Here is a 19754-nt window from a genome sequence, read left to right as displayed (position 1 = left end):
CCCTCTTTCTAGGATATGTTACACATATGTGACATCTGAGATATGGACTAAATAAGGTCAGGGTCGATCTGTGTATTGATTATTAGTAATAGTTTTTTATTTTTAGATGAAAAATGAAAATAAATAGATGCCCTAATATTTTTTCTAACATTATGGCATCATATTACACCCACACACTTGCACACGCACTCCCACACACTGGTATCCTCTGTATTAAATTAATGGATTATAGACCTACTGAAAGAAAGCACAGCACAGTGTTTAATAAAAGCACCAACCTAGAATCAGACCACCTTTAATGGAGTTTAAATGGAGTTTTATGACCATGAACAAGATTCTTAGCCATCGTAAACTTCATCTGTAAAGTGAAGTTGGTGACAAATGGCTACCTTGTAGGGCTGTGGTAAAGATTGATCATGCATATAGGACACAGCACAATATCTGGCAATCGGTAAACATTCAAGAAATATTTGTTGTTATTATATAAGAATCAGAGTGAAGGAGAAAAATAAGTCTTTGAAAGGTTTTATATTGCCAAACATGGAAGTTTAGTAATAGATTGAGGTGAAAAACAAGATTCAGAGATGGCTTTTGTTCATTCATTCATTTGGTAACAAGTATGGGCTGTTATATATTGAATAAAACAATGTGGATTGAAGGTCACATAACAGATTTGAAGAATAAACATGAATAATATGGCAGATATAAATGTATCAATAATAATTAATATAAAATTGGAGATTGTTATAAAACAAGAAAATATAAGCCAGGCAAATTATGAGTCTATGTGTATCACTAAATAGCTATGATTTCTGGGCTTGACAGATATTCCATGCTGGCCAGGCTTTCCGGTTGGGGCGATATCCAATTCATTGGCACCTGCTCGGAGATTTGCAATTTACATCTTATGTAAGAGGCTGTGCAATTCACCAGGCCTATAACAGAGCTGTTACTATCCATAACACACATCACCTGCTGGTTGAGTGGAATATTATATATGATATCAAGGGAGGAGCATTTTTTATAGAAGATGGTATTGAACATGGCAATATTTTGCAATATAACTTGGCAGTCTTTGTGCAACAAAGTACTAGTCTTTTGAATGATGATGTGACCCCAGCTGCATTTTGGGTAACCAACCCAAACAACACCATACGACACAATGCAGCTGCTGGAGGCACTCACTTTGGCTTTTGGTACCGAATGAACAACCATCCTGATGGGCCATCCTATGACCGAAACATTTGCCAAAAAAGAGTTCCTCTTGGAGAATTCTTTAACAACACTGTTCATTCTCAAGGCTGGTTTGGACTATGGATATTTGAAGAATATTTCCCCATGCAAACAGGATCTTGTACTTCTACAGTGCCAGTGCCTGCGATATTTAATTCACTTACTACTTGGAACTGTGAAAAAGGAGCTGAATGGGTCAATGGAGGAGCCCTTCAGTTCCATAACTTTGTGATGGTAAATAATTATGAGGCTGGAATCGAGACCAAGAGGATTCTGGCTCCTTATGTTGGGGGATGGGGTGAAACCAATGGAGCAGTGATTAAAAATGCCAAAATAGTTGGGCATCTTGATGAACTGGGAATGGGGTCTGCATTTTGCACAAGGAAAGGCCTGGTTCTCCCATTTAGTGAAGGCTTGACTGTATCTTCTGTACACTTTATGAACTTTGACCGTCCCAACTGTGCAGCTTTGGGAGTGACATCCATCACTGGAGTTTGTAATGAAAAATGTGGAGGTTGGAGTGCAAAATTTGTTGATATCCAGTATTTTCACACACCAAACAAGGCTGGCTTTCGATGGGAACATGAAGTGGTACTGATTGATGTTGATGGTTCACTTACAGGTAATGTTATATTCTCATCTGGTAATATACATTGGAAATGTTTATGTTTACACAGAGAGTTGAACTGTCAAAGCAGACTCACATGAATCACAGATCTTACCCAACATCAAACTTTGGCAATGATTTAAGGATATAGGTCAGCACTAGGCACAGATGAGACACTCTTTTTGTGGAAGAAGCCCAAATTGTCAGGTGTAGCCTTTAAAAATATCCTTTATCCTTTTTTTTTCTCTTGCATTTGCACTTTGGTTTGGATTAACAGCAAATTTTGAGGAATATTTATGGGAACTTTGACCACAAAGGGAAATTTTTTGCTTATTCATTTTATATTCAGTTAATTATACAGATAAGAAACTACATGATTACCCAAATTCTCTAAGCTAATCATGCCCCATCAATGTATATATTCCAGGTTTATTTACATAAGCAATGTAAGCAAACTAGAACTATCTTGCTAAAATACTGTAAAAGAAAGGAATAAGTTACAGGGCTACTGTTAACTCTTTCCTTTTTTTTAAATTTTTTAACATTTATTTATTTTTGAGAGAGAGAGACAGAGTGCGAACAGGGGAGGGGCAGAGAGAGAGGGAGACACAGAATTCGAAGCAGGCTCCAGGCTCCGAGCTGTCAGCACAGAGCAGGATGTGGGGCTCAAACTCACAAACCGTAAGATCATGACCTGAGCCAAAGTCAGACACTTAACCAACTGAACCACCCAGGCTCCCCAGTCCTTTTCTTACCACTCTAAATTCTGAATTTGACATTAGTTCAAAGAATATGTTAACTGTAGTACAAAATTCAACATAGAGTATGCCACATTTTCTGTAAATATTCATAATTTCTACAGTTTAGTATCTGTACACATTTTTCAACATTTATTTATTTTTGGGACAGAGAGAGACAGAGCATGAACGGGGGAGGGGCAGAGAGAGAGGGAGACACAGAATCGGAAACAGGCTCCAGGCTCCGAGCCATCAGCCCAGAGCCTGATGCGGGGCTCAAACTCACGGACCGCGAGATCGTGACCTGGCTGAAGTTGGACGCTTAACCGACTGCGCCACCCAGGCACCCCTCTGTACACATTTTAATGATATATTTGTCTAAATAAGATCACAAGGATTATGTGTGGGATTCTGCATAATTCTTTAAGAGATCATTGACAAGTAAATCTACAGATATTAACAATTTACTTTTGAAAGACTTTGTAAGATGGAAAAAGATTCATCTCAATATTCAAATAGACTGAGTTCTCAACTATAGTTGTTGACTTTTGACTGTTGTTCTAATTGTGGCTTTTAGAGGGAGAACATTTGGGTGATTCTCATTTATAAAAATTTGTATAACCTTTATTAGTATCTAATTCATTCAGCTTGGGTATTTAATGGTAGTTGGCAGTCCATTGGTTAAGAGTACAGGCTCTATGGTCAGACTTCCTGGGTTTGAATCCTTCTGTGTATTCTTGAGTAAGTTACTTATCCTGTTTCCCATCCTTATTTGGCTCTCATGTATTCTTCAGATCCTGTGTTTCATCTACATCTACAATAATCTCCCTAACCAAAGAATCCACTGCAAAGCTTCCATATGAGGTCCTATTCCCCCATGCCAAAAAAATAAATTACCAGGACTTTTAGATTTTGTTACTGGTACTATGGGTCACAGTAGCTATATGTTGTAGACAGTTTGGGATTTTGTTGGTTTTTTTAGTTTTCTAACATGATACAGGAAACATTCTGTTTATGTCCATCTCCTAGGTCACAGAGGACACACTGTCATTCCATACAGCTCATTGCTGGACCCTTCCCACTGCACACAAGAAGCCGAGTGGAGCATTGGGTTCCCTGGGTCTGTCTGTGACGCCTCAGTCAGCTTCCACCGTTTGGCATTCAACAAGCCTTCTCCAGTATCTCTGCTTGAAAAGGATGTGGTTCTCTCAGACTCTTTTGGTAAGTGGAATACAATCGTTTAAACTAGTAACTTAAATATTTTTCTATTTTCATCATCATCTTTTTGAGTTGTCACTCGCTATTTGGAACATGGAAAAATTATAATATTTTTATTAGTCATTATCAGGCAGGAAACAAATAACACACCCAAAATGGGCATGTGAGGGTATGGAATAAATGCATGGACCAGCATGATGTTCTGCTGCTCAAGGAACCTCCAGATAATATTACTACAGAGAGTAGGAAAGTTGACACAGTCCTTGGAGCAAGACGGTAAAAATACACTGTTGTCCCTGCTAGTGAAGGCAGAGCCTTTTGATTATATTTGTTGATTGAAATGGGTTGGAGGGGCATTTGCTAGGCCAATAGCTGTACACCAGGTGCCAGGGATTATTGGTTCACCGATTTGTTTTAGTAATGATATCATACCTGGAATATCAGATGAGCTTGACATCATTACCTGACTAGGTTGAATTAATTTGCTGTCATTATTCATGATCCCTCTGGCATTTGCACCAGCCAAACAAGTAAGTTAAATGGGAATGTGCCCTTTGGTCGAGAGATGCAGGAGCCCACTGAGAACCCCCTACTTCCTCACAGGGAGAGGGGGGACTAATGAGTTCATTACACATTCCTCTCTGCCTCTCTTCTTCCTCTGCTCCCCACTGTCCAAACTCATGAAGAATAGTGGACAGTGGATCTGCAGGGGAAACAGTAAGTATGAAGCAATTCTTTTATCATTTATTACGATGTTATCAGTTATTATATTTAACTTTTAAAACATGCTTACTAGAGTTTCTTCCTCCTATGAATTGAAAAGGTCATACAGCAACTCTCTGGGTAATGGTTATACCCACTATCTCAGTGGCTTAAAAACATGAACCCAGCAGCCATTCCTTTTCTTGTGATTACCAGATGTCTGGGATGGAGCAACATCACTTAAACTTTTAGAGACTGTGGTACAATAAACAATATTTTAAGCAAAGTATCTATGAATGTTTTCTTCTGATTAAAAACTGAGAAGCTAAAACAAAAAGGAACCAAAACACCAAAAGCAAATGAAGCTATTTTGTCTGATGAGATAATACATTAATATTTCCCATTTTTATGTTATCAAATAGTTACTTTTAATCATATCTTCAAATACTTTATGACTGAACATTAGCTTTTTATAAAACGTGGTCTAAGATAATTTTCCAGAGGACTCAGAGATGTACAAACCACCCTGAGGAAATTATTTTAAATATACAGCATAATAAAAAATATATATGCCTTTAACAATTTTTCAGTAGTAATATTTAAACATTTTGAGTCTGTAGTTTAGGGTTTGTTTTTTGTCATTGTTGGTTTTTTGGTGGTGGTGGTGGTGGTGGTGGCGGTAGTGATGATTTTAGAAGTTTTTATTTGTGTTATTATTCATTTTTTAAAAGTTTATTTATTTTGAGACAGGAAGAGAGTGGGGGAGGGGCAGAGAGGAGAGAGAGTCTCCCAAGCAGGTTCCATGCTGTGAGCATGGAGCCCAACTTGGGCTCAAATCCACAAACAGTGAGATCATGACCTGAGCCGAAACCAAGAGCAGGACATTTAACCGACAGAACCACCCAGGTGCCCTGTTTGTTTTTATTTTTGATTTAAGAAATCTAATATTTCTGAATTTATGAGACTATAGCTTTCTTGTGAAGCCTCTCTGTGCCTTTTTGTCTGATCCTTTCAGGAATAAAGATTTTTATTTAATTACTAAACTGAACACCTTGGTGGCAAGATCTATAAATTTATCTTTCTGTCACCCACATAGCTCAATACAAGACATTGCGATAGTGGAGACTCAGTAAGCATTGAATTACAATGGAATTAGTTGTAGTACCCAGACCAAATTACAGAGTAGAGAAAACATCATGCCAGGTATTTTCCTTTATAATGTGACATAAAAAATAAATCAATTTTCATAGTCAAGCAAATTTGACTATTTTTATTTTATCTCCATTAAATCCAAATAAAATTACTTAGTACTAAGAATTAAAAACAAAAAAAAAAGATCACTTGTTTTCATTTTATATATATACTAAATGAATCAAAAGTTCAACAAATATACTAGAAAAGTGGGAAATAAGATTTGATATAACTTTACATATATCTTTAGATATCTTTATCAAAGGGTCTTATACATGGTGATGTGTGTATCTTTATGTATATATGTATGAATATACATATCTTTATGAATTCATATGTAAAGTTAGACCAGATGGCAAATTAATTTTTGACACTGTTAGTGATACTATAGACCAGATGGCAAATTAATCTGAGACACTTACTTTTAATACTATTTTTTTAAATATCAATTTCAAATTTCAGTCCAAGATGCTTAAAATCAACATGCTGAAAATGAATGCATCTGAAAAAAAATTAAGAAAACAAAAATAACTATTAAAAATGATAATTAGTTTTATTTACAAAATAATCATGAAGGAAGTTCAGCTTAAAGTATAATTCCACGCATCAGAAAAACTTTGGTGGAGGTTGGTTCTGCCAAACATAGAGCAAATTCTAGAGGTTGTGGATGATTTTCATGAACTCTTATCTAAGTCAGCTATTGCTTCCTGACAGACTATCCCCAAACTTAATAGCTTAAATCTACAATCATTTGTTTTCACTCTCGTGTCTGAGGACTGGGGGTTGGGTGATCTTGGCTGTGCTCAACTAGGATGCTTTGCCTGAAGGTGAGGAACCAGTGGGCTCTGCTCCTCCCAACAGTTGAATTCAAGTTGTTCCATGTGTGTTTATTCCAGAACACATGCTGAAAGGAGATCCAGCTCCCTGGGGCAGGATCTCTGCACTGCAACCAGAGGCTCAAGATGGCAAGGCTCACTCAGCTAGCACTTTTCAAATGATTATGAGTGTCTGGTCCCCCAACATCAATAGGCCTGAGGAGTCTACGCTGCACTTAAGGAAGAGAGAGGAATAAATTCTTACTGAATAAAATTGAAATCATCATAGTTCTTCTCATACATTGCAGGTCATTTGGAACTGTATGTTTTCAGGGTCTCTGCTCATGGCCTTTTTAAATGCAGTGCTAATTCACAAGCCTAAGAATTAATGAATTTGTTCCTCCTTAATATTGGAACTTTTTGCCTCATTCTCCAAAGAAAAAGGATGAGAGTTTATTTTATAGTCTTTCTTCTAGCTTCCTCTTCCTAAATTTATAAGGGAAGAGTTTGCAAATTTAACATAAAGTTCAATCAGAGATGACAAGAGAGAGAGAAGGGAATGGAAAAAATAGAATGTAAGCAATTAATCATAGATCTCTTCTTTACATTGTAAGAATTCTTTTCAAATATTTAGCTGAAGTTGTCAGGCACTCTCTCATGAACAAGAATTACCAAATTAAATATTTTTTTTCTCATAACAGGTAGTTTAGGTCCCAAGTTTGTTGTTCACAAAATTGAGGGTATCATGGCCACTGTTCATGGTAAGTCTGGTGGTAACCTAGATCCTTAAGAGCTTCAAATCAAATCTTACCATTAGTACTTATTACTCAGATTTTGTTAACTCAACAAATACAGGAAATCTAATAAAGAATTAGAACTTATATTGACATGCCCTACAAATGAAGCATCCTGAAGAATTAAGTTCTTAAAAGAATAGCAACACAGTACATATTTTTTTAAAATTTTTATGTATTTATTTATTTTGAGAGAGAGAGAATGCACACACAGCGCAGGCACAGAGAGAGAGGGAGAGAGAGAATCCCAAGTAGGCTCCATGCTGTCAGCACAGAGCCTGGCACAGGGCTCAATCCCACAAACCATGAGATCATGACCCGAACCAAAATCTAGAGTCAGACACTTAACCAACTGAGCCACCTAGGGACTCCTCAAAAGAATTATATTTTAGACCAATAATACTTAAAGAACTGTGTTAATATATTTAAACACTTTTGTCATAGTGGTCATAATCATCATCATGTTTGAATTTTATCTTTCCCTAAGGCATAATGATGTCATCTCAGTTCAGAATTCCAAGTGAGAAAGCATTTTGTATTTCAGTTAAGTGGAATATTAAACATTGGGGCCTTCAGTTAACAAAGACATTTAGAATATAAGTAATGAAATGCTATGTTGACTTCTTCAGAGACTTCTGTTGACTTGGCTAATATTTGACATTTGCACTTCTTGGTAAAAAGAGGAATTTTCTAGAGATAGAGATCACTATTATTTGTTTGTTTTGCATTCTGCTATAGGCACAAGCATTGTTCCCTTTCAGAAGAAACGACTGACTCATATGTCTGGATGGATGGCTCTGATTCCAAATGCAAAGCACATTAACTGGTATTTTAAAGATGTAGGTCACATAACCAACATATCCTATACATCAACATTCTATGGATTTAAGGTAAAGAGCCATAAAATTCATCTTCTAATAATTATGATGGCATATAACACGAATGCAGCATGGAAGGTGCTTGCCTCACATGCTGACCTGCACGCACTTCATGACCCACCCTGAATCTAAGCAGCCAAAAAAAAGGAACCTTGTGTAGGAATCGAAGTCAACAATCTCTGCCATATTCCCATAATACTAAGCTGGTGTCCTTTTATTATCACCGTAATAATAACTAGCATTTATTGAGTGCTTATGATGTTCCAGGTACCAGTTAAAGGCTTTATAATTTGTATTATTAAAAATTTTTTTAATGTTTATTTATTTTTGAGAGAAGAGAGAGACAGAGCACGAGTGGGGGAGGGACAGAGAGAGAGGGAGACACAGAATCCAAGGCAGCCTCCAGGCCCTGAGCTATCAGCATAGAGCCTGACACCAGGCTCCAATCCACGAACTGCGAGATCATGACCTGAGCTGAAGGTGAACACTTAACCGACTGAGCCATCCAGGTGCTCCTATAATTTGTATTTTCATGTATCAAACATAAAAAACAACAGGCCAAGTCCTTTATGCCTACCACCTAGATCTATCTGAATCTAACATTCTGTGTATATTTACTTTTGATTTTTTTTTAAAGAAATAAATATTTTTAGATAAAATGGAAGTCCCCTGTTTGGCTTACCCTAATCTTATTCCCCCATTTTCCACCTCTGGTGATAAACAGTATCCTGAATTGGGATTCATATTCTTCTACTTATACTACATACGTGTAGCCAAAAACAATACCTACCATTGTTTTAAATGTTTCAAACATTATAGAAATAAAATATTCTCTAGATATGTGTGTATGTGTATGCATATAAAGAGAGAGAGAGAGAGAGAGAGAGAGAGAGAAAGACTTTTGTTGCTTTAGGATATAGTTAGCATTATTTCCATAAATGTGTAAATGTTACTAAACAAAATATGAATGCAAAATGACAAACTAGAACCACAACTTAAGTCTTAGTATAAGCTGTATCTATATGTCATCAAAATTAATGTGTATCTCATCAAAATTAATGTATATTATGTAAGATACTACCATATAAAAGAAATCATATTTTGGGGAAAACTTTTATAGGAAGAAGACTACGTAATCATATCTCATAACTTCACTCAAAATCCTGATATGTTTAATGTTCTTGATATGAGGAATGGCTCTTCAAATCCGTTGAGTTGGAACACTAGCAAGAATGGAGACTGGCACCTTGAAGCAAACACAAGTACTCTGTATTACTTGGGTATGTGTTCATTGGGCAGAGTGATTCTTTTATCTAATGCTTTGTCTAAAGGAAGAGAAAAATAGCTTAATGAGCAAATATGCCATACAGTGTCCTGCATATAGCAGGAATCAAGAAATGTTTGCTGAGTGAAAGGATTAGAGACTGAATTTATGTTGAAAAGGGCCTTGACAAAATGAACAAATCAGGAGACTATAGATGCTGGAGAGGATATGGAGAAACAGGAACCCTCTTGCACTATTGGTGGGAATGCAAATTGGTGCAGCCACTCTGGAAAACAGTGTGGAGGTTCCTCAAAAAATTAAAATAGACCTACCCTATGACCCAGCAATAGCACTGCTAGGAATTTATTCAAGGGATACAGGAGTACTAATGCATAGGGGCACTTGTACCCCAATATTTATAGTAGCACTCTCAACAATAGCCAAATTATGGAAAGAGCCTAAATGTCCATCAACTGATGAATGGATAAAAAAATTGTGGTTTATATACACAATGGAGTACTACGTGGCAATGAGAAAGAATGAAATATGGCCCTTTGTAGCAACATGGATGGAACTGGAGAGTGTAATGCTAAGTGAAATAAGCCATACAGAGAAAGACAGATACCATATGGCTTCACTCTTATGTGGATCCTGAGAAACTTAACAGAAACTCATGGGGGAGGGGAAGGAAAAAAAAAAGAGAGGTTAGAGTGGAAGAGAGCCAAAGCATAAGAGACTCTTAAAAACTGAGAACAAACTGAGGGTTGATGGGGGGTGGGAGGGAGGGGAGGGTGGGTGATGGGTATTGAGGAGGGCACCTTTTGGGATGAGCACTGGGTGTTGTATGGAAACCAATCTGACAATAAACTTCATATATTGAAAAAAAGAAAAGAAAAGAAAAGGGCCTTGAGTTGAATTAAGAACTTACATTTTATTTTTTACAAGAATATTTTAATGATTTTATTTATTCATTCATTCATTCATTCATTCATTCATTTATTTATTTAAGAAAGTGAGCTGGTGGGGAGAGGGACAGAGGGGGAGAGAGAGAGAGAGAGAGAGGGAGGGAGAATCTCAGGCAGACTTCATGCTCAGTGCAGAGTCTTACACAGGGCTCGATTCCACAACCCTGAGATCATGACCTGAGCTGAAATTAAGAGTTAGACGCTGAACTGGCTGAGCCACCCAGGTGTCCCAGAACTTACATTTTATGTTTGAGATAACACCAACACTGTTACACATGGCCCTGACATTTATTTCACAAAATTAGAGGAAATGAGTACAAAGGAAGCTGTCAAATATTTCGTTTCCATTTTTATTATTTTATTATTTGGGGCAATTATAAATATTTAAGAATACATTTTGAGTTCCAGAATACTTGTTTTGTCAAGACATTTGACTGCTTCTCAATAAGACATGTGCATTTCATCAGAATTTTTCCATATGTATTGCATACATTTGAGCTCTACCAACCTACTATCTAAAGAATATTTTCAAGTCGCCATGGTTTTGTCTACATTCAGGTTCTTTAGTCATCTTATGAATTTACTGTTTTTAAAAATTGTTTTTAAATGTTTATTTATTTTTGAGAGAGAGCACAAATGGGAGGAGGAGCAGAGAGAGAGGGAGACAGATGATCTGAAGCAGGCTCCACACTGATAGCAGACAGCCTGATGTGGGACTCAAACTCATGAACCCTGAGATCAGGAACTGAGCTGAAGCCAGACACTTAACCACTAGAGCCACCCAGGTGCCCTGATCGTCATATTAATTTAAAATACTTTCCTTCACCTCCAGTGTCAGGAAGAAATGAACTTCAGCAGAGCCAGCCCATCTCTGGGACCCTGGATCCTGATGTGAAAGATGTTATTATTAATTTCCAAGCTTACTGCTGCATTCTCCAGGATTGCTTTCCTGTACATCCCCCATCAAGAAAACCAAATCCCAGGAAGCGACCAGCCACATATAAGTATACAGGCCTTTTGTCTGTTAATATCTTTGATAGCACTTGATGGTTTTCACACCTCACTCTTGGTTGAGAAAATAATGCCCTGGACCTGCACAATGCCTTGTAAGTCACCAGGCATGTCCACACTCATTACTTCACTTGGGCCTTATAACCACCCTGATGAGAAAATGGAAACGTCTCACAAAAATTATGTGTGAATGTTACTGGTAATCTCCAACTTGCAGAATGTTAGATATGGATTGCTAGGCCAACTCACTTATTATATATGTGAGAAAGCGGGCACCAACGACCTTTAGTGAATTATGCGACATCACAAAACTTTTGATGACACTTTCAGAATAGCACCAGAAACTAAGTCTCCTCATTAATCCAATGCTTTCTTAGCAGGTCATGTCTTCTTTGTCTAGAATAACTGTCATGGCCAAATCTTGTAATACAACTTATTTTAGTTCAAATGTTTGATTCCCTAATATATGTTAATTCTCCTAGTTAAAAATGATTTTTCTATCTTTGAAACTTACATAGACCTTTACCTTTATGTCTCATGTGAAATGTCATCTCTACCTTGTATTATAGCAATTACCATACATCATGGAACTAGTATATGATGACTGTACTAGCCTTTAAGACCCTTAAAGGTATGATCCTGATTTTATGTTATTTTTGTCCTTTATGGACAAGTAATCATAAAAATAATGTTAGTGATGATAAAAGCTAACATTTAGTGGGCACTTAAGAGCCTACTACTATGCATCAAGTATGCCTCAATATTTCTTATTAGGTGAATTACATTTCAAAATATAGACATACTACAGTAGCTACTATACAAAAAGAATAATTGAATTTATTTATATATTAACCCAATCATTAAAAAAAATGTGCTGAGCACCTGCTATGCCCCAGACACTGTGCTGAGCATTGGGGAGTCCATTATAAACAACAAAGATGTGGTCCCTGCCCTCATTGCACTCACATTCTATCCAAAGAGATAGATGCCAACAAAAGAAAGCAAAGAAACAAAAAAGTAAAGAGAAAATAAAGCACATGAGTGTAAGTTGTAATAAAGGTTATAAGGGCAATGGTTAGGGGCTGGGACAGAGAGCAACATGACAGGGACCTCCTTTGGGTGGAATGGTTAGAAAGGATGGGAAATTCCAGATGAGAGCCAAAGGGTGAGGAAGAGAAGACCATGGGAAGGGTGGGAGAGGAGTGTTCTAAGCCAAGGAAGTATCTTGGCCCTGAAGTGGGAAAGAGTGTGGTATATCTAGGAACAGAGAGAAAATCAGCATGGCTGGACCCTGGTGAGCAGAAGAGAGTAGCCTGGAAATATTGTTGGAAACAGGTAGACATCAGACCATTCAGCTGAGGCAGGCAGTTAGTATTAAGAAGTAGAATTAAAAAAAATCATTTAAAAATCATTTAAAAAAATGATTTTCAGCTGAGAAGTAACATACTCCAAATTGCATTTTGGAAAGGCCACTTTTGCTACTCTGTCAGCTTTACAGAGGGACAGTGAAGAAAGGCTCATGAAAAGACTCTAGAGAGCTTTGTAAGAGACATGGGCCATCAGGGTTATTGACCAAAAAGCCCTTATGTAGTCTAGGGTAGAAAAAAATAGTTGAAAATTTAATTAATATTCATTATGACTCACATAATAGGTTTAGATTGGTCTAGACCAGAATGTGATAGAGGAATATGTTGTTATGCTACATGAATAGGTCTTAGAATAGGGTTTTTCCCTTTCATAGTATGAGTTCTGCTCTCTAGAAATGGCTATAGTTGGATTTGTTAATTAGTATTATGCAGATAATACTATCAGTAAAAACAAACAGAATCTTTATCCAGAGCTGGTACCTCAAGATTAGGATGTAAAGCTCTAGCTATTCAACACACATGCTTAGTTTAAGAAGTATTAGGCTTCATTTCATTGATTATAACAATGGGCAGTAAGAAGAAGAATGTATAAAATGCATGGTATAGTGCTGGTAGGGGTAAGAATGAAAGGCTATTAATCTTGAGAAGAGCTAGATAAAATCAATTATCCAATCTGTACAATGCTGGCCAGGTTATTTAGTTAGAAAGATACAACCTTAAACAAACCTTCCCTAAAATTGCTTCTTGAAAAATAATGTATTATTGTCAGTCTAACTGCTAACCTCACTTTTAAAACTATTAAAACAAATTTTTATTATTGTCAGTCTAACTGCTAACCTCACTTTTAAAACTATTAAAACAAATTTTTGTAACAGAATTTTTGATTAACACATTTCTTAATGATAAAACTTAGTAATTCAAATGTATACTACAACTACACTCTTAACCAAACTGTATGTTGACCCTTTTTTAGAATTCCAGAATTAATATCATAGAATTTTTAAAGTTTTTACTAGTTAAGGAAGCAACCACTGATTGTGAATGTTTTCCAGTAGGAAAATATCATCAACTTTATAATAATATTCTTTACAACAATTTGGACTTGAGGTGGTTTCTGGAAAGTATAGTGATGAAAAGAGGAGACTGCCTCTCCCCCAAAGCACTTTTTATATCTATTTCAGTTTAACATAACCCTCACTCTGGTTGTACACCTACCATCCCTGACTCCAGCCCAGGGGCTTAACCTCATTGACTCATCGTTGCCAATTCACATCGCCAATTCCATCCCTCCCTTCACAGAATCTAACTGACCATATCCTATTTCCCCTTTCCCCATGCAGTAGCACCACATGTAAGGGTCTTTAAATGGACAAAAGATGCATTCCTTTTCTTTTTAAAAAAAAAATATTTTATTTTATTTTTTGAGAGAAAGAGAAAGAGAGAGTGAGCCAGAGAGGGGCAGAGAGAGAGAGAGAGAGAGAATCCCAAGCAGGCTCCATGCTGACACAGAGCCCAATTACAGGGCTCAAACTCATGAATTGCAAGATCATGACCTGGGCTGAAATCAAGAGTTGGGTGCTTAACTGACTAAGCTACCCAGGTGCCCCAGGATATATTTCTTTTCGCTTTCTGTCATGTGAAATCTTATAAGGAAATTAAGTAATTTACATCTTAGCCAAAATGAGGGTATTACAATGAGGATTTAGTGGGAGAAAAAGTGATTCAGATTGTAGATGGAAAGGAAGTTTTCTTCAATGGAGAAAAAAAAAGCTGTATATGTAGTCATATGTGTTAAGTGTCCTACCAATTGCACCTATCAGCTCGCCTGCTTAGTGACAATGTATAAATTCTCTAATTTACATTCTGTTATCCCCGAAACATCTAGTATAGTGGTACACCCTAAGGAGATGGTCATTAAGTATATAGAGATAATACTTAATGGAATCATTTCTCTTCTCTTTTCAGCTTATGGTCAAATGATTCTTTTTGGCAATCATCTCGAGAAAATAATTATACCATACCTCACCCAGGGGCAAATGTGGTTATTCCTGAAGGTAAGTATATAAATGTAAGTAAATGAAATGCCTATATTTATGTGACATTAGGATAGATAAGACAATAGTTACATTCCACCTTTAAGCAGCACACCTTGGGGAAAGAGCAAATGTGAAGAGATGGATTCTATTATTGTGTCCTGGGTACCAGACCTAGCCTTCTGGGTTTTATGTGGATTTCAACCTGAAGATTAAGGATAACAGATTTCCTGGGAGAGATAAGAATAAGTCATTGTGTGGAAAAAGGGTTGCAAACTTCAAAACCAAGGCTCACTGATAAGGTTGTCATTGTTTTTATCTATAGGCAATAGTTTATGGATTATGTTATATTTCTCATAATAAAGCATTGTTTTATAGGAACATGGATTGTAGCAGACACAGATATTCCACCAATGGAAAGTCTCATTATTTGGGGAGTTCTAGAACTGGAAGATAAACACAGTGTGGGAGCTGCAGAGTCTTCTTACAGAAAAGTTGTTCTAAATGCTACCTACATATTGCTTCAGGTAGGAGGAAGGGTCTTGCAATTTATACCTTTATTAGTCTAATTCTAGGATGTTGGAGATTTACTGAAAAAATTATAGGGGTGCCTGGGTGGCTCAGTCGGTTAAGCGTCAGACTTCAGCTCAGGTCATGATCTCATAGTTTGTGAGTTCTAGCCTCGCGTCAGGCTCTGTGCTGACAGCTTAGAGCCTGGAGTCTGTTTCGGATTCTGTGTCTCCCTCTCCCTCTGCTCTTTCCCCGTTCGCTTTCTCTCTCTCTCTCTCTCTCAAATAAGTTAACATTAAAAAAATTATAAGAACATATGTTCAATCGATGTGAATAAAAAACACAACTGGCTCTAACCTATGAGATAAGTCCAATATATTTCTGCTGCCCTTTAAATTGGTGGCCACACATTCCTTAGGGAGTAATTATGCTACTTTTTACTGTGAAGTTTGCCCATTTTTAATCCTACGTAGAATATTTGTATTATTGTTAGGTAAAGCTAAACCCACAACTTGCTCCAACAACCAGAGAATCCAATTCCAGGAGTTGTGGAAAAAAATAAAAAATTTAAACCTTTTCTTTTTTTAAGAAAACAGTGTTTCTTAAAATGAATGGACATGGATGGAATTATGACAACAGGAGAAGACTACTAAAAATATTTCAGTTGTTTGGAACAATCACCTCATTCTCTCATAAAGCTCAGACTGTCTTGAATATGTAACAGTATAATTGGTTGAATTGTTCTGTCAGTTTTTATTATTGTTAATTAAAAAGAATGGCCTAGCCAAAAAGCTGTTAAGTGTCCTAAGAAAATAAAAGTAGTAGTAACTTTTCTTTGCTAAAACTAGGCCTTTACTGCTTTAAAGATATGCAGTATTTTAGTATTTAGATGCATGAGCTTTGAGGTAAATTAAAGGTACAACTGAGTCCTTACCTCAGTTGGGAACCTTGGGTAAGTTATTTGACCACTTTTAGCAACAGTTTTCTCCCCTATTAAGTGAGAATAATAACAGCAATTCATGGGCTTAGTGTAAAGGTCAAATGATATAATGTATGTAAAGCCTTACACATTATGCCTGGCAGAGAATCAGCAAGCATTTAGTAGTAGCTATTATTATCAACAAAGAGGGCTCCTTAAGAAACGAAATAGATGAACATAGGGGAAAGGGGGAAAAAAAAGAGAGAGAGAGGGAAACAAACCATTAAGAGAACAAACAGGGTTGACAGAGGGAGATGGGTGGGGGGTCGGCTAAGTGGGTGATGGGCATTAAGGAGGGCACTTGTAGTAGGTATTGTATGTAAGTGATGAATTGCTAAATTCTACTATTTAAACCAGTATTACACTATATGTTAACTAAAATTTAAATAAAAATTTGAAAAAACAAAACAATGAGGCCTCCTAATGGGCACAGCTTGGAATTAAGTGTGAGGAGTGTACTTCATATATGTCATATTGTGCTAAAATAAAACGTGATCTGTCCAGTAACATTAGTTTAGGTCTAAGCAGGTCTCAGCTTTAGGACAGTGCTGACAATAAGTAGCTAGTAAGTCCGACTTTGAAAAATCATTTAAGCAGCCTATCCCAAAGTGACAGGGTTAAATCAAGGTCGCTTCCAGATACAATACTGTTCTTTGTATAACAAATTTCATTCATTTTTACTACCAGTATCTTTCTAATTCCATTTTTATGGGTGAAATTTTTTTCTGCCCAATTTTTAAGTATTAACAATTTTCTGCTTCACTGCAGGGAGGTAGATTGATTGGTGGCTGGGAAGATAACCCTTTTAAAGGAGAATTACAGATTGTTCTTAGAGGAAATCATTCTACTCCAGACTGGGCACTTCCAGAAGGACCAAATCAAGGATCAAAGGTCTTAGGTATGTGTTTCCAGATACCAAAAGTATCATGTCAGTTTTGAGAATCTATTTTTTTAAATTTTTTTAATGTTTATTTATTCTTGAGAGAGAGAGACAGACAGAGACAGAGTATGAGCAGGGAAGGGTCAGAGAGAGGGAGACACAGAATCCAAAGCAGGCCCTAGGCTCTGAGCTGTCAGCACAGAGCCCGATGCGGGGCTCGAACTCACAAACCACAAGACCATGACCTGAGCTGAAGTCAGACGCTCAACCAACTGAGCCACCCAGGTGCCCTGAGAATCTATTTTAAGACATATAGCACTAAAATACTTATCAGTTCATGATGTTATGGTATCATAAGATTTCACAGACATTTATTTATAGTAAAGCGTTATAAAAATAAATTAAAAAATGTTTAAATAAATCATGTCACACTAAAATAGGTATAGACATGCGTATTTGAAACCAAAATATAATTCATTGCAAAACTAACATTAATCTCTCCATATGTGTATTATTTCTCCAATCTGGTTTTCTTTATAACTGTCTCTTTTTATAAATAATCATACTTTCTCATATCTTAGTGCTTTTCCCTTAAAAGGTAACTTTTCTACACATTATTCTACTTATAGTGTTAATAATCTGTGAATCAGTTGACTGCCATCAGTTATCTAGTCACAACTGTTGCTGAACTTTATACTTTCCTGTTGGATGTGTATGGCTGTATGTATTCCTATCTGAGCCTGGAAAGTAAAGGAACTGAGAGGGTTTATTTGGTCATGATTAATAACCAAGTTTATTAACACTGCTGCATATCTGTTGGAAAGATACATACAAGCATGTGCTGCAGTCGCTTTGCCATACAATTTCTAAACAGTGACAATCAGTAAATAGGGGCATAAAAAATGGCTTTGACTGAAGGAGTCAGCTCTCCACTGGTAAGTGTTCCAAGGCAGACAAATTCCATCTTAAAAAGAACTTGCTTTTATGTGTTTATTTTTTTGTTTCAAAAGTAACATTTCAAACAACATAAACGATATCAATAAAAAATATTAAGAAAAAGTATACATCTTTCCAATTCTACCCCATCATGAGGAAACTAGTATCTGTATTAGTAGTTTTTACATGTCTTCTCATGTTCTTTATATATGTGTACATTCATATTGCATATATTGATTTGTGGTTATAGTATTGTGCCTTTTACAAAAACATGGTCAAACTAAATATATTCCTATGCAGTTTTCTTTCTCAGTTAACATGTTATGGATATCTTTCTACGTCAATATTTACAGATAACACTCTTTCTTTTTATAGCATATTACCCTAATGTATTAGTATATTATAATTTATTCCATCATTCTCTTATTGATGTACATTTAGATTTATTCCATTTTTCCAATATTTTCTAGTATTATGGTGGGCATTCCCATTCACGTATCCTTGTGCACTGGCTTTAATTTCTATGGACCAGATTCCTAGAAGTGGCTCAAAGAGCCAAAGCCATCTTGTATAACCCTGAGCAGATATCCAACTTCATTCCATTCATTCTAAAATATCCAATCATTTATTAAAATGAATGGTTTCATTTTATATTAGCACCTAACTCAGTACTATGTGGTGAATAAATAGAAGCTTTTCTATTTCAGGGGTGTTTGGTGAGCTGGATCTTCATGGATTTCCACGTTCAATATATAAAACTAAGCTCTCAGAAACTGCAGAGGCTGGTTCCAAAGTCCTATCTCTAATGGATGCTGTGGATTGGCAGGTACAGGAAATATTATGTGGTGGGAACTGAATACACACAGTGGGTCAATTTACAAAGGTTTCTTTTTTATTCTCATGCACATTTTTTTTTTCCATAGGATTGATCAGATAAGAAATATATATTTTGCAGTAACTTGCACTCAGAAGCTGACCTGATAGTAGGCATTTAACAATTGGGATTTTAAAGGTCCTTCAGAATATATAAAGAACACTATCTTTAGTTATGAAAGGAAAATATGAAAGTTTCTGAATGGAAAAAAATTTTTTATGTGTGTCTTTCCCATATTTCAGGAATATCAAGTAATAGTTAATTATATTAAAAAACTGGCAAAATTTAAGAATATTGTACTGACCAGTTTTTAATATAAATATGAATATATTTGCTTTGATCTATTTAATTTCTTAAAAGTATATTGCCTGTGATTTTATTTAGTGACTGAATTAAATTTGAGGAGATGTTGAGATAAATCATAATTTAGAATTCTTAATATCAAACACAAGCATATTTATTTTTAGAGACCTCAATGTATGTTTGTTCTTTCCGATAATACCATATTGCTAATCAGATATAAATTAAATTAGAATTTTAAAAGTTATTATTAAGAAATAGAAACCTATTTTGAAAATTGTTCTTGAATTTGGCACTTGAATTTTTCTAAGGAGGGAGAAGAGATTGTGATAACAACTACAAGCTATGATTTCCACCAGACAGAAACTAGAAGTATCATTAAAGTCCTGCATGACCAGAAAATTCTGATTCTCAATGATACCCTTTCCTACACTCACCTTGGTAAGTAGCTGTTCTTTAA

General features: G+C 36.1%; 1 protein-coding gene across 6 annotated transcripts in view; it reads left to right on the top strand.

Annotated features, from left to right (window-relative positions):
• Positions 1-19754, top strand: part of PKHD1L1 (PKHD1 like 1) — a 157540-nt gene that overhangs the window by 88846 nt on the left and 48940 nt on the right. For all 6 annotated transcript variants that reach the window (XM_015070425.3, XM_053208108.1, XM_053208109.1 and 3 more), the window contains 10 exons: positions 826-1855; positions 3607-3798; positions 8036-8187; positions 9296-9455; positions 11237-11408; positions 14748-14836; positions 15194-15342; positions 17073-17202; positions 18828-18946; positions 19606-19735. In XM_015070425.3, coding sequence (XP_014925911.3) covers positions 826-1855; positions 3607-3798; positions 8036-8187; positions 9296-9455; positions 11237-11408; positions 14748-14836; positions 15194-15342; positions 17073-17202; positions 18828-18946; positions 19606-19735 — 2323 coding nt within the window. The remainder of the gene's footprint in view (positions 1-825; positions 1856-3606; positions 3799-8035; positions 8188-9295; positions 9456-11236; positions 11409-14747; positions 14837-15193; positions 15343-17072; positions 17203-18827; positions 18947-19605; positions 19736-19754) is intronic.

Source organism: Acinonyx jubatus, chromosome F2 (genome assembly GCF_027475565.1).
Source record: "Acinonyx jubatus isolate Ajub_Pintada_27869175 chromosome F2, VMU_Ajub_asm_v1.0, whole genome shotgun sequence".
Classification (NCBI taxonomy): Eukaryota; Metazoa; Chordata; class Mammalia; order Carnivora; family Felidae; genus Acinonyx; species Acinonyx jubatus.
This window is presented reverse-complemented; position numbering and strand designations above follow the sequence as displayed.